This window comes from Micromys minutus (genome assembly GCF_963924665.1).
Source record: "Micromys minutus genome assembly, chromosome: 18".
NCBI lineage: Eukaryota > Metazoa > Chordata > Mammalia > Rodentia > Muridae > Micromys > Micromys minutus.
The window spans coordinates 25892143-25907316 of record NC_137953.1 but is presented as its reverse complement, the minus strand read 5'-3'; the positions used below and the strand labels follow the sequence as shown (position 1 = coordinate 25907316).

The window sequence follows — 15174 nt, the reverse complement described above, 5'->3', positions numbered from 1 at the left end:
GTAAATAACATTTGCCATCTCAAATGCTCTGTCCCAGACATCAACAATTACTCCTGGCTTGATGGGAAAGAACAGTGGGCCTTCCTGATGCATAGATAAGAGCCACTTGTGATTAGCGTGTGGTTTATATTTACATTCATGTTTATATTTGATGTTTTCCAGAATTTAAAGGAGCAGCTAGTTGGTTTACTTCTTTAATGTAAAAACTGTACAGGCTTAGCCAGGGCTATTTGGTAGAGAAAGCCAAACCTATGATAGTCTTCAGCCCCCAAAGATTGAAAACGCAGGTGGATGATGTCTGAAATCTAGGGAAATGCTAAGGCTGGACCAGGCGTCAGCTTGCTCCTGTTGGATTCAGCTTTATGTCCGGTGTCACCAGGGTCAAGGAGACCAGGCTGATCCTGGCGACAAAGCCTCAGAGAGCTGCAGAGCTTGTAAAAACAATTGCAGACAGTTGATGCTCACAGAGAACACAGTGCTATGGCAAGCTTGGCGGGCTGTCACCACGCAGAGAACACTAGTGTTCCGTGAAGCTTGGGGAATCCTGCAGGAAGGAGCTAGGCTATGGCCACAGTGCAGGCAGTTGACACTGTGTTGTTTTTCCTTCTAGACATCCCCCTATATAGAAATATTCCACTCTAAGGGCTTTAGGGAAGCTGGCTCCAAGGGGAGGCTCCTGCACTGGGGAGGAGGGAGAACTTGGGGTGGGCAGATGTGTGTATTCTCTGTTAAAGCCCCACCTGGGCTGCCCACAATAGCTCTCTGGTTTTTTCCTCTGTTTCCAGAACAAATTTAAGACTGAGAGTCCCCAAGAAAGCCCGAGAGGACCCCCTGCCTGTGCCCTCAGACCAGCATTCACCCCCTTTCCTGTAGGTTGGTTCCAGCCATTCAGATGCTAAGGGTTTGTTCACAGTCAACCAAATGTGCTCCTGGCTCAGCCTCGAAGGACCAGCTCATTGTGGGGCCTGCAGAGGGCGGGGGAGTCTGGACCTGCATTAGGGTCAGCAGGGGCTCAGATTAGGGCTGTGCAAGCATTCAGTTCTGGGCTTGGCAGGGTTAGCTTGTTTTGGCCTGAAGCCTGAGTTTCTGCTAGCCATAGCTCCCTGTCTCTGGAGGGTGGAGAAGAACGAGGTATTCTAGAAGACTCAGAGTGAGCGAGGAATAATTCAGACCAGTTATAGAGCAGCTGGGCTTCATTCTCGTTGCCTATTACCTGCTCTACTCTTGGAGGTGGGAACTGGAATCTACCTCTTAGGTCTGAGGCGGTGAGGGGAAGCCTATGTGTCACCTCCTCGGGGATTCCTCCAACACCTCCCTGGACAGGCTTGTGCTGCAAGGCAGCCTTGCAATAAGGATGCCTAGCAAGGGGCTTTTCCTAGGCCTAGTCCCTGCCTTCTAGTCCTTTATTAAGGGACATCTAACCCTAGAATTAGGTGAATTAGGGAATTTGTTATTTTAAAAACTCTGGGAAAGAAAACTGCCCACTAAGTCAGTGGCTACAAAACCTTGAACCTGGTGTGGACCCTCTCTGGAAGCCCAGGCTCATTCTGCCTCCCCGATGGAAGAGGAGTGGTGTTGAGGCATACTCCGGCAGGGATGCTGTTTCCGAAAGATGCTTCCTGCAGACCTGGCACTTTTCTGAAGGTGTAGGAGAGTGTAGTTAGCATCAGGAGACCACCATGACTATGGACTGCCGAGGAAGCAGCATTACGTGAATTCCTAGGGTCAAAGGTGGAGAAGATGGGAGTGCAGTGGGCACAGGCCAATGTCTGTCTACTGTCAACCTGGATGTTTCCTGGAGCTGAAGGCCAGCCAGCCCTTCACATAAAAGGCTCTGTGGAAACCGTATGCCAAATCACCAGGGATAGACAAGAGATCTGAGACCCAGGAATAGCTTTGTCCTTCCTACAGATGAGGGTAAGCCACGTCAGAGCTGGGCCTGGAAGTCATGGCTCCCTGACCTGCAGGTGGGGCTCTGTGTCAACCACTAGGCAAATTACCACAGGCCAACAACTCCCACTGACCACCAGAGGTCTCTCTTCCGTTTCGGGTGAGCCCACCTAGCACACTAGCCTGAGTCTCTTGTTCTTCAGGGTAGCCCTCCAGGTTGACCTAGGTGTATCTGTAGATGAGACCTTGTTCCCTTCTTGCTTAGTTGTCCTGGTAGCTCCACACCCACCTTTCTCATGCTCCAGGTCAGCTCTTCTGCCATAGTAGATCCTGTTGCTATTCAGTGAGTCTGTTTCTAAGTCACTGCAGCCCAGGAGCAGGGTCTTGGGAGAGGGCCTCTTCCCCTCTTTCTCTGGAGATAGTCTTCCCTGAGATCCCTCTGGATATCACCCTTGCTTTTGTCGCTCCTTTATGTGACCTGCCTGTCCCTTCCCAGTGAACTCGTCACCAAATTGTACTTTTGCTGTTTTCAAGACAATTTCAAGAAAAATCAGAGGAGCCCATGTTTACTGTAACATGTCATGCATCCCCCAAAAGGGAGGAACATGGGAAGTGTTGGGGGAAAGGAGAGGTTTTGAGGGAGAAAGGCTTGGATGGTGGCTTCAGTTGGGTCATAGATATTCAGATATGCAGGATATGTAGATATGCAGTGACTTGGACTGGCTCTGACTCTGGTGTCTGCCTTGGCCAGGGTTGAAGGGTGGTTGGCCATTTGGCAAGCGAGATGATAGGGAAAAGAGAGCTGCTGTTCTGCTCTCTCTCTCTCTCTCTCTCTCTCTCTCTCTCTCTCTCTGTCACACACACACACACACATACACACACACACACACACACACACACACACACACACACCAATCCCTTGCCATTCACTGAGAACCTACAAGAAATTTTTGAGATCCATGAATACCTTGCAATAGGGCTTCCCCAGTTCATCCCCAGGCTGTGGTTGATGTGCAGCTTCTGAGCTGGCAGGATGGTAGACCAGAGAGGCGCTATAGTCTGTTTCTGAGATGTGGACAAGTACTGTTTCTCCTGCTGGTCTAGGGACCACTTGAGTAGCAAGGCATCAAATAACACCTATAAAAATGGGCCTCCGGCACCCACCAGCTTATAGGTGATATAAAAGGGAAGATGCTCTTTGTTGACTGAGCACCACAGGGCTGGAGGCGAACAGCCTGCTGGGCAGGATGGGGTTTGTTTGGCTCATCTGGAAATTAGCAATATGTGTTCTTGCCTCAGCAGAATAACACGTCCCCAGACTCCAGTTGCCTTTAGAGCCACTCTCAGCCGTAGGCAGAGAGCAGGTTTTCAGATGCAGGGGACCCAACTGCACCTACACAATTGTCTTCATTGGCATCTAATCCATCCACACCGGATCATGCATCCACTAGGCAGTCTGAGGTGCCTCAGTTACCTCCACGCTGAGATGACTTGTTATCGAAGGTGACACGACTCTCGATCTCTGGGAGGGAAACTGGGGTCCCTGGGTTTTGCAAGCTCAGGCGTGAGCAGGATCAGAATCAACAGAAGCAGAAGCACATCGAGATGCCTTTGTGATGAGGGCAGCAGGCTGCACAGTCAGCCTGGCCTCTGTGCTGCCTCCTCAGTACAGTGCGTTTCCTCGGGCTTTGGCCCTTTCCATATACCTGGATGGAGCATTCTAGCTTAGCACTGTCCTGTGGAGCTCTGCCAATGGCCTGTAATTTTGTGTCCAGCATCAGCACCACTAGCCATATGTGACTAGTAAGCTCCAGTACGGTGACTAGGATGATGGAGAGTTTTCTTTCCATTGGATTTTAAATAATTTTCACTTGATTAGCCACGTAGGATGGTGGCTATCTTAATAGGTAAATATAAGTCTAGATTAATGATCAGTCCATTAAGCCTGGCCTGTTCCTGCTCTTCAGTGTGTGCTTACACTGAGAGAAGGTGGGGGTAGGCGAGGGGAGAGAGTCAAAACACTCATAGTGATCTTTGTTACCAAGCCCCAAACTCTACCTCCTCATGCCAGTCATGTGTGAGGTCTAGAGCATGAATGTCCAGCTCTTCATCTTACTGGCTGATCTTGGCAAAGCCATGCTCTATCTAAGTCTGCTGCTGATATTAGAGATGGCTTCTAACTTCCTGTCTGAATCCTACATCAAGCCTCCTCTCCTGAACATGCCTTATCTACTTTTTTAAAAAAATTATTTATTTCATGTGTGTGAATACACTGTAGTTGCCTCTGACACACCAGAAGAGGGCATCAGATCCCATTACAGATAGTTGTGAGCCACCATGTGGTTGCTGGGACTTGAACTCAGGACCTCTGGAAGAACAGTCAGTGCTTTTAACCACTGAGCCATCTCTCCAGCTCTTATCTACCTTTTAATCCTACTTGCCTATTAGTGACCCCTGTGTGTGTGTGTGTGTGTGTGTGTGTGTGTGTGTGTGTGTGTGTGTGTGCTACAACCATGCACACACATGTATACTTACAGATATTCCCTTGTCCAAAGCTGTTTTATTCCTTGGCCTCCCATCCTCCTCTGGGTGCCTTACTAGCTTGTCTCACCCCCTTTTCTGCCCTCCCTGTGCCCTGTGAATTAAGTCTTCCCAAGTCCTCCCGCAGTTTCTTCATTGCTCAATGTCCCCAGCTGACAGAAGTGCTAATCTTGTCATACCCAGCAGCTGCGTGCAGAAATGCTACTGCAAGCCACAGCGGGCTCAGCAGCACTCTTGCAAGATGTCAGAACTATCCACCATTACTCTGTAAGTGTGTGTGGCCGTGGCTGTGGCCGGGCATCCTGGAGGGGAGGGGGATTTGCATGTTGCTGTTGCTGCCACTGTCTTGTGCTTGTGTTCTGCCCAGCTGGAGGTGTGTGGAGAGCCGCCCTGAGCCTCCTAGCCTACTCTATTCCTGGCTGTTGCATGTTGATATGTGTCTTGTGAGTTCTCTGCAGTCTTGTGGGTGGGGCTGGAGGGCATGTGGGTATTGGAGCTGTGGCACTGCAGGGACATCTTGACTTAGTGGTTACTGATCCCTGCCTTACACCATAGTCGGCAGTTAGTGGCTGCTGACAGAAGTGTTTCCTTCCTCAGGTCCCTACTTCTCTGGGCTTTAGTCTTGGCAGCTACAACACCGCATAAGCTCAGAGCTGGGATGAGCTTACCATGTGCTGAGCACGTTATGTGCTACTTGGCTAAGGCTTAGTCTTCACAGGGATCCTATAAGGGGGCTCCTTACACTGTCTCCATTTTATAGATGAGGGAACTGGAGCTTGGTGACGTAGTGCAATTCACATGACCAGGAAGGCAAGGACAGGAACGTAGAGCATCCTAAGATCACACCCAATACCTATGACACCCACAGAGGAGGAATTGTGGTTTTTTTGGAAACCTATTAATAGTTTAGGTAGCTTGATTGTTTTGGGATTGTAGGACTTTTCTTCCTCCTGATGGCTCTTTGGGATAGGAGGGCAGAAGTAAAGACTGTGTCATGGTCTCTCTGGTTGGTCACAGTTCAAGGATTATTAGCTCAGAGGGCCACAGGTCTTATACACTGGGTTCATGAAGTCTCCTCATCTGTCACTAATCCCTGTCTGCCACAGGCCCCTGGGGTTCCCTGGCTGTCATTTCTGGACAATACCAGAGCAGCATTGGAGCTGCTCTTGGGCTGGGAAACACTCTATTCAGATCCACATCTGTCCTGTGGCTGGAAAGGGTCTGGCATGGGCACTGAACGCAAGAAAGCCAATGCCACCATGAAGACTGGAGGGGCTTGGCATTTGGTACCGAGGATCTGGAGCAAGAGCCTGGGATGGGTCCACTGTAGAGGGGAAGTACGGGGAAGAAAGCAGGGCCCTCGTGGGCTCCAGGAACCTCTTTCAGCCCTTCCAGCTTCCATTCCATCTCCAGACACGCCCTGATGCTTCCTGATGCCACATCCTGAGAAACAGAGGCAATCAGGACCTGATACCCAGGGAAATGTTGAGTTTTAAGGAACCTAGCTTGTGTGCCTGGGTGGTCCTGTCACTCTTCCACAGAACAAGCATTTCCAGTGCGGATGATGTGCCTGAAGACATTGACTATGAGACCTAACAGACCAGAGAGGGGGCCCTCTTCAGGATTATTAAGGATGGACAGCAATGAAGACAGACTGCCAGGAACACATGTGGGCTCATTGCAGGGACTCACTCAGATTCCATTGGCCCTGTCCTTGTTTAGGGACCCTCTGTGGCTATAGAACGTTCTGCCTTTGAGCAAGGAGGGGACTGTGAAACCCACAACCATAGATTTCCTTCTTTCTGAGCTGACCTTTTTCCTAAAGGTCACCTCAAGCTCATATTCCTCTTCTCCTCCCCAACCTCTGCTGTCTGGTTCTCTTCCTCCTCCTCCTTTTTGTCTTCCCTCCAATAGAAGTCGTGACATCAAGGTACTTATACAGAAGCTAGTGATTTGGCTTTTCTAGAAATCTGGATTCCAACATTCAATGGAATGCTTTCTTCTCCCAGAAAGACTTGGAGTGGGAGATGAGGGGCCACACAGTAGATTTGCTCTAAGTCAAATTTTACCCTTAAATATACTGCTCACTTCTGAGGGCTAACCTGTGACAAGAGAAGGTGAAGCTGATGGTCCCAGGGGGCTGAATACATCTGAGGGAAAAACATTCAGAAAGGAGAGCTTGGATCTTCGAGGGAGGTTACAGGAGGTCCAGGTCCTGGGAAGGGCAGAAATGGGTCCCTATTTTGTAACAATTAACTCCCTCTAAAGTATCATTCCCAGCCTATGTGTACCCAATGTCCTCACTGTGGACTTCTGCCCCTGTACTATTATACAAGGTCCTACCCTACTCTTGGCTCTGTCCCAAGAGCTAAGGGCAGGAGAGGATCCCAGAAGAACTGATGGGTTCTCTTGCTGTCCTATTCTCAGTGTGGACATTCTTCCCATCCATTGACTCAGTTTCTGGGACAGCAGCTCTCCTGTGCAGGCAGAATTTCTGCCCAGTCATCAAGTCCTTGGAAACCCTCCCAAGTTCTTCTATAGCCTATCACCAGTGATACACAAAACGTCCCTAGCTATACCCAGACACAGAAGAGCCCTATTCCCGTGGGTCTTGGGAGAGCTATTTTTGAGTTCATGTAGCTTCCTTCTGAGACAGGATAGGTTTGCTTTGGCTCAAGACTCTGGAATCTTATCCTGAGTTTTCCTTTGACTTTACACATTACTCAAGGGAGCTCTATAAATGGTCCATTTTCAGTGGTCCTTCAGGATGCCAATTAGGTGCACTGCAGACTGGGAAAGCTTCCCTACAGCATCCCAGGAACCCTGGGCACTAGCTGGCTCCCTTGTTCCCAGGCCCCCCTGCATCAGTAAAGGATGCGAAGCAGTCGGTGAACCAAAGGGTATCGAGGACCGATGACACGCCCTCTGCCCTCCATGCTCTCAAGCCCCACAGTCCCCAAAACAGATGTTTGCTTTTTCCTGACAGACGGCTGGCCCGCTCCACTCTGCTGCTCATCCCACTCTTTGGAATTCACTACACAGTATTTGCCTTCTCTCCAGAGAATGTCAGCAAGAGGGAAAGACTTGTGTTTGAGCTTGGGCTGGGCTCCTTCCAGGTAGGCATGGGATACGAAGAGGGCATCATTTGTTGGAAGCTAAGCCCTGACCTTTGACCTGCTGCCACCCGTCCTCTTGTGAACCCCGGTTTTCAACCTCAGGTTTTGTCTTTGGCATGAGTACTAGAGCAGATGTCCTGCATAGTCCTGTCTGCTGCTGTCACCATGCCCAGGGGTCCTGATCCAAGACCACCGAGTGACTTGAGATGAAATCTCTTCATAAAACCTAGGCATTAGGATCTTGGGCTGTGTCCACATCCTAACTTCAGCCAGATCCTTAAATGAATGGGTATGCGGGTGCAGGGCAAGAGGAGGACCAGAAAAATGATTACATATAAGCAGGAGAGAGTAGGTGGCTATCAGCAAGTGTGTGCCTCACAGCTGGGCTGTAAATGGAGTAGTTGTAGTGGGCTGTAAAGAGGGAGTGGATGCTCACTTGTTTAAATTAGCACTGGATGGCCAGAAAATACTCTGTGCAATTGACTTGAGTTTTAACTCAAAGCCGTTATTCCGGACTCACATTCTTACTCCAATGAGACCGAGAGTCTTGGAGATGATGTTCTGACCTAGAAAATCGCAATGCAAAGGCTCCCATGTTTGTGTTTACTGGAAAATTCCAACCATCCGTTCCTCTGGTGTTTTTGAAATGACAGCCTAAGGCACTGAGGTACTACAGACCTGGTTTCCAGCATTTAGGAAGAGGTGACTTTGTTTGTTGTAGAAGAGCTAAGTTCACATGCTGGCAAGTACCTACTACACATACTTCGCTTTACTGTGTTGTCTATAGAAGCAGCTCGCCAAGGGAGGGCAGAGGAGGGAGTAGTGCTTGGATAAAGATGAATGTTCTGTCCTGAAGGCGTCCTGCTCCCAGGAGCCTGCACACTCGTGGCTTCCTCTAGAAAGTGCGAATAGCCTCAGTAGGAAATGGGATGAAGGTAGTCTTTGGCAATGACAAGTGTTTGTCTAAGTGAGTCTGAGATTCGATATGAGGTGTATATCAGCAGGAACTAGCCTATCAACCCTTTGGCTCATGGGAGTGCCTGTCTAAGTTGAGCATGGCATACTCAGCCCTGCCTAAGAGCCTTGGGCAGGAATACCCTGTCTAGACTGTGGTGTTTTCTTCTTTTTGGTATCTTTTCCAGTGCCGTTCCTCCCATATGCCCAGTGTGCCAGGGAGGTGGGGAGGCATGCTTCTTGCTGGTAGGCTTACAGTTGTTTGTGTTCTCTTCCCAGGGCTTTGTGGTGGCTGTACTCTACTGCTTCCTGAATGGGGAGGTAAGACACAGTTTGGCCACGTTTCTCAGCAGTACAAGCAGTCCAGGTGGGGTTCGTTGGGGAGAGACTGGGGGCAGATTCATCAATGGGATATTGCCAGTACTGAGGATAGGGAGTGAGTCACTTAGCTGTCAGTGTTAAATGCTACCAACATCCCCTGGCATCTCCCACCTCGTCCAGAATCAGCCACCTCTGCCGATTAAGGCTACAAGTGCAGACAGATTAGAGTACAGATATGGTGAAGGCACAGTATTTGCTGAGATCACAACTCCAGGGCATATCTTCCCTAAAAAGTATGCCTTGGTGGGTAGGAGTAAGTACCTATAGGTCATCAGGCTGTGGAGGGCTGTGCTGCTGAGACGCAGTAAGCCAGCCTGTCTATCTATCTCTGCTAGAACAGAGCCGATGAGAATTTGGAAGAGAGTCTAAGGAGAAACCTGGAACTTTCCAGAGGTGTTTCATTTCCAGAGCTGTCTTTCAGGGCTCCCTCTCTAGCCTGTTGGGATATTGTTCCAGAGCGGAGTCCAGGGTAAAGGTGCCTGGGAAGCGGTGGGGACTGGCTCAATGGAGAGAAATGTTTTCCCCTGAGGCTCTGGTCTTCATGCTAAGATCTTGGTCTCAGCAGGATCTTCCTCTTATTAGCATCTAAGACAACTATCCTCCATATAGCCGACCTATATAGCAAAGATGGGACGTAACAGATCAGATAGAGCGAGCCCAGACAGAGACTTGCTTAAAGATCCTGGGAGAGCCAAGATGTGGGAGTACGGGCAGCTGGGTAGGAGTCTGCCAAGAAAATGGAAGCACGAAGTAGAAGGGATGGGTACGGGTGCTACATCTAGTCATGCATCCTAGGTACCACATAAAGGTTTTGGCTGAAGGGACATATGGAAGTTGAGGCTTTCTTGGCATGACCGCCACTTACTATATGGAGAGCTACATAGGGGAGGGGTTGCCAAGAGGCACGGACTGTTTTATAACTCTTAGTCTCAGAAGTCTTCTCTTCTTGGAATCATCCAAAGTTGTGGATTTCTAGGTCCTATCCAGAGACTTTGAAATCACCATTCATGGGCATTGGGCATCTGGGGTATTTCAAGCTCTCCGAGTCAATCTTATATGCACCCCACAGCGGTAAAAAAGGGTGAGGATCTTTATTTGAGGTTGCTAGGAAAGAGTTCTTGACGATTCTAAACAGCTGGTCTCTGAGAGGCCCAATCAGCAGGAGCTTTGCCAAGACAGAGTAGGATGAAGTTGCAGGATCCATGGGCGGGGTGGGGGTCGATGGGATGGGGAAGAAGAGGTGGGTGGGCAGTCATGATGGCAGCTGGTAAAACACCAGGCCAGGTCGTAGAAGATACTAGGAAGCCACCCATGTTGCTCATTGCAGGTACAGGCAGAGATTAAGAGGAAATGGAGGAGCTGGAAGGTGAATCGTTACTTCACTATGGACTTCAAGCACCGGCACCCTTCCCTGGCTAGCAGTGGAGTGAACGGGGGAACCCAGCTGTCCATCCTGAGCAAGAGCAGCTCCCAGCTCCGCATGTCCAGCCTCCCTGCCGACAACTTGGCCACCTGAGCCCTGTCTCCCTTCTTCTTCTGCACAGGCTGGGGCTGCGGGCCAGTGTCTGCGCATGTGTGTGCCTCTCCGTTCTCTTTGGGCAGGCCCTGGGTAGGAAGCTGGGCTTCTTCCCAAAGGGGAAGAGAGAGATAGGGTGTAACCTGACATTGCTCCTCCTGTCTGGGTCCCACCTACTGTGGTCCATTGAGCCCAATTTGACATGTAAATACACCTCAAATTTGGAAAGTTGCCCCATCTCTCCCCCACAACCCATTCCCTTGCTCATCTCTGCCTACTGTGTCAAGGGCAGCCTCAGTGATGGCCTGATCCCAGGTACAAGGCCTTGTGAGCTGAGGCTGAAATATGCCTGCTTTGGAGAGGCTGGGGTAGTGCCCACCTCAGCAGCCTTTCATCAAATTGACTTTGGATGTGGACCCTTCTCAGCCTGTACCAAGTACTGCAATTGGCCAGAGATGCAGCTCAGTGTCCTGAGCATCCTTTGGAACAGGCCAACCTGAGGCTCCTTTTGCTTACCTGACATCTAAGTTGTCCAGGTGCTCAGCTCTTGTGTGTCTGGATGATGGGGGAAGGTGGGGGGGGCTCCAGGGCTCTTTCAGTCAAAGACTTACATTGAGGTAGGGAGAGGGTCAGAGAAAGTTCTGGTGCTTTTCATTTGTTCTAAGAGCTGAGAGCCAGAAATGCAGATTCAGTTGGGAAGGAGATGAGATCGCTGAAGAACTTACCACATCTGTGACTGTGCCCCTGCCCCAAGACTGGATCATGTGGTGGCTTTATTTCTACACTTCTTGTCCACAGTGGGTGGTCTGAGGAAGCTGGTTTCCAGCCACAACAACCACAGAAAGCCCCTTGCTCTCCCCTCTCCATTTCCCCATAAGTCAAAGCCATGTTTAGAATGGACCAGCCACCTTGCAGTGAAATCACTGTGTTTTGACACAACACTCGAGTCCTGGGTCCAGGAACCCACCCCCTGCCCCAGCCCCACCTCTACTTATTACAAGGAATCCTATATGCTACCCTCAGCCTGGACTCAATTACTAAACTCAGATTTGTCTGCAAGACTTCCTCCATGTGCCCTTGGCATTCAGATCACTCGTGGGGCCTCTTAGGGTATTTGGAGGACATATAGTGTCTTTCATGTGCATGGGCAGAAGCTTCTTGCGGAAGAACTGTTGGCTCGCCCAGTGCCCATCTTGGCTCTCCAGCTCTAAGTTGCACAGCCATAACCTAAGACTTTAAACTAAGGCCACACCCAGATTTGGGAGGGTAGAGGGGAAAACGTCGTGCCATGGGGCCGTGGGGCCCAGCTCATTCCATGTAGATGTTTGTTCTTCTTGCCTCTGTGGACTCGCTCATGATTGTGCTCTGGGATGCATGGGGAGTGTGGGATGCTGCCTTGCTTGCTATTGCATGAAGTAGGAGGAGTTCTAGATTTGAGACAGTGCTTCTGGAAAGACTGGAGAAGGTTCTGGTTGATAAGATTTAGACATGTGCTCTGAGTTCTTGACCAGTGAAGTAAGTTCCTGGGTCTTTGGCAAAGCTGGAAAGAGAGAGGGCCTCCTTGTTCATTTTTTTTTTAAAAGCAACATTCAGTAGCTTGGACCAGCCACTGAGTGTACATTGGCTCTTGCCCCCTGCACCTTACCTCTCCCTGACATCCTCTCCCCTGCTCGGAGAACTAGGTTATCAGTCAAACCATAGTCAGTTGATGCCCTTGCGCTTTGGACGCTTCTAGGGAGCCTGAGCTGTTTAGAAGAAGCCTTGGTTCAGGATCCCAGCTGGGTTCATGGCTATGAACACAATGTGCCCCGTGCTGGGCCACAGCTTCCTCGTTTGTGAGATGATGTAGTTTCTAGTGCTTCTCCAGGCTCTGCATTAGTTAGAAACTAAGGCAGGTAAACAGAGATGTATCATGTGAAAAGCATCTAAGAGGAGTGTGTGTGTGTGTGCATGTGTGTGCATGCCACATGGTATCCAAAGCTGGTAGAGCACAGGGAAGCTCAGATCATGGGCATTTGAGTGAGGCCTTGGGCATGATGTGCAGAACTAGCCTTCTGTGCCACGTAGGGACAGGTTGCCTGTGGCACCCTCCATCTGAGATGCACCCCTTGAGCCATAAATCCCATTCACTTGCCATCACCCCCACCAGTGGGTCCGCTTCACTGTGGAAGGAGAAACTGTGACTTTCTAGTTGAATTACTGCAAAACAGCAAAAATCAGATAACCTGAGCCCCCCTGCTTCCTGAGCCCTGAGCCTGTGTCCTCCTAAAACTTCCAGGTTTCTGTTGCTTTGTTTTTCTGTCTGAAGGAATATTTTTTTTTTGTTAGTCTTGTGAGCAGATGTACCTGAAGGATTCTGCATGTTCCATGAGGGGCTGACTTGCAGGCCATAGGCAGTGAAGGGATAGCACAGGGCTGGGTAAAGCCCTTTGACCCTCTTACATAGTGCAAGCAATAAGACATTGATTTGTGTGTATCTCAGTGTACCTCTGGGGTTCTGTCTAAACACCAACCATCTTTTGTTGGAATGGGCTCCCAGTAAGGCTTGCGGTAATTAAACCTGAACCCAGAAAAGGAAAAAAATGATAAGGAAATCCTGTCTTGGATGTGTAAAGGGCTTCATGGGTTTGGAAACCTGGAGGCAGGAACCTAGCAGATTTAAGGGGCATCCAGCCAGTGGGAGATCGTTCTGGGGGAAATGAGAGCTTATTCTATGAAACCTTAAAGGCCAAATGGACCATCCCATTTTGGGGATGAGAACATCCCCTCCCTTATCCCCTGCATAGCTCCAGAGTCAGCAGCAAGTGTCAGGAGAGGATGTAGTCCTCAGAACACGGTATTCCAGATCTAGAATGCTTAGGCTGTCAGGAAGCCAGAGGGATTTAGAGGTGCTGTAGCTCTGAGCCTCCATATGCACCGTCCTTAAGATCTGACTACTCTCTCAATAAACAGTGAGGAGGTTCTCCCTGACACGCACAGTGACCCTCAGTGAGTCCTTTCCTAACCCTCATCTTCCCCAAACCGACATCTCTGGGGAATTGGGATGGGGCTTGGTCAGGGCCGGGTGGTGGAAATAACCCTGCACCTGTTGCCTACTGCCCGGGTCTCTGCTGTTTGGTCTGCACTCTCTTCCTTGGAGGGAAAGATTCAAGAGACTCTCCTTTGAATCCCTTGAGTACCCTTTGCCCCTTTCCAAGAGAAGACAGCAAGTCCTCTGACACTGCAAATTTCACTTGAGCCTAGGGAGCTGGGAAGCCAGGTGGGTCTAGCCTGTTTCGGAATTGCGTTGAATCGAAGTATGTACTGGTATTGCACAGCCCTGTGTGTGAGCCAGGTGAAACACTCCCAGCAGATGTGGAATACAGAGGACCTTTTGCAGGAGCAGCTGTACCAGCAGAAAGCCCAGGAGTCCACAGTTCAGTGCAGGAGGAGTATCAGAGTTGGCCTGGTATAAGGATACCCACTAGCGAACTTGGCCCTCCCCATCTGTTCTGGGACTTCTCACTTCCCTACCCTCAACCCCTGCTCTTCAATGAGGTGGCTGTTGGTTACACCATATCCTACCCTCTAGCTAGGGATGAGGTGGAGGCAAAATGCTCCCTGTGAGTTTACAAGCTCTGAAAACGACACCACGGTGTGTTCATACTTAGAAGGAAGACCCTGAGAGGTATCTCCTTTTGCAGCCTGTCTACTGCCTTGAGCCCTATTGGGTTAACCCATTGGTAAAAACACCAGCATGCGTGTGGGGGTGAGGCCAGAGGGCTCTGGCGGACATCAGATCTCAGCTTTACCATCATCACTGTTCAGTTTGCTTTGAAGGTAAGGATGAGGAGACCTCTGCTAACAGCAGCTCCGTGCTGTCTGCCTAGGCACCCTTCAGTGGTTTGGGACACTCCTCAAGTGAGCCAAATGCCCATTCTTTCTCCCTTCCCCGAACTCCTGGTCCTGTGCTGTGTCTGTACTCAGCCACGTGTGTTTTGTCTGCTGTCTGTCTTCTGAGGCTTAACGTCTGTCAGGGCTGGAGTGGTTCAGCCCTTGGTACTCCAGGTGTGGTTCCAGGCTCACTCGTGGGAGCTGGACCAGTCTGGGTTTAATCTCCCACAATAAAGATAAACCCCACGGACCTCACTGCTGCCGCTGCCTCCATTAACGCTGTGCTCACACCTTGTCTGGGATTTTAAGGATGTCAAACTGCTGTAGATGACTCAATAAATGTCTTATCGTTTTTTCTTGGTGCCTGTAAATTACTGAAAGTGGAGGGCAGGGGAAAGAGATGGAGGGGGGGTGGGGGTTGGGAGGGGTTGGGAGAGCTGAAAATGGAGGAGGGAAGGAAAGGAAGCCTTGGTCTTGAAAGGCCAGTCACACAATGTGTGGAGCTCGTTTCGTTTGGGTGTCTGAAAATGAGCTTATCCCAAAGCCTTTGATGCCTCATGGCCTTCACATCATAGTTCTGTGGGAGCGCCTATAGATTCTGAAAGCTTGCCTACAGGGGGTGTTTCAGATCAGCCCAGGTGTGTCCTTGCCTGTCAGTGTTCCTGGAGAGTCAGAGACACCCCTCTCCCTGCCACACCAGGTAACAGATTCTAAGTAGCTCTCCTCCCCTTGAGGGCATAGTGATTGTTATAACACCCTAGCTTGTTACGTTAGTAATATTTTTAATTGCCAGCAAAAGGATGTCAGGAAACGTCACAGAATCTGTGTTAGGGTGAAGAAACAAGACGAGTTACCCAAAGCTACATGTCATGCCAGAAAACCGATGACCAGGTTGTTGTCACA

At 49.9% G+C, this 15174-nt stretch overlaps 1 protein-coding gene across 1 annotated transcript in view; it reads left to right on the top strand.

Moving 5' to 3' along the window:
• The window catches only part of ADCYAP1R1 (ADCYAP receptor type I), a 44286-nt gene extending 33741 nt beyond the window's left edge, over positions 1–10545 (top strand). Inside the window, exons 14-17 of the mRNA XM_080931931.1 lie at positions 4615–4698; positions 7418–7547; positions 8781–8822; positions 10210–10545. Of these exons, the coding sequence (XP_080788057.1) occupies positions 4615–4698; positions 7418–7547; positions 8781–8822; positions 10210–10398 (445 nt within the window). The 3' untranslated portion in view covers positions 10399–10545. The remainder of the gene's footprint in view (positions 1–4614; positions 4699–7417; positions 7548–8780; positions 8823–10209) is intronic.
• Positions 10546–15174: the final 4629 nt, after the last annotated feature.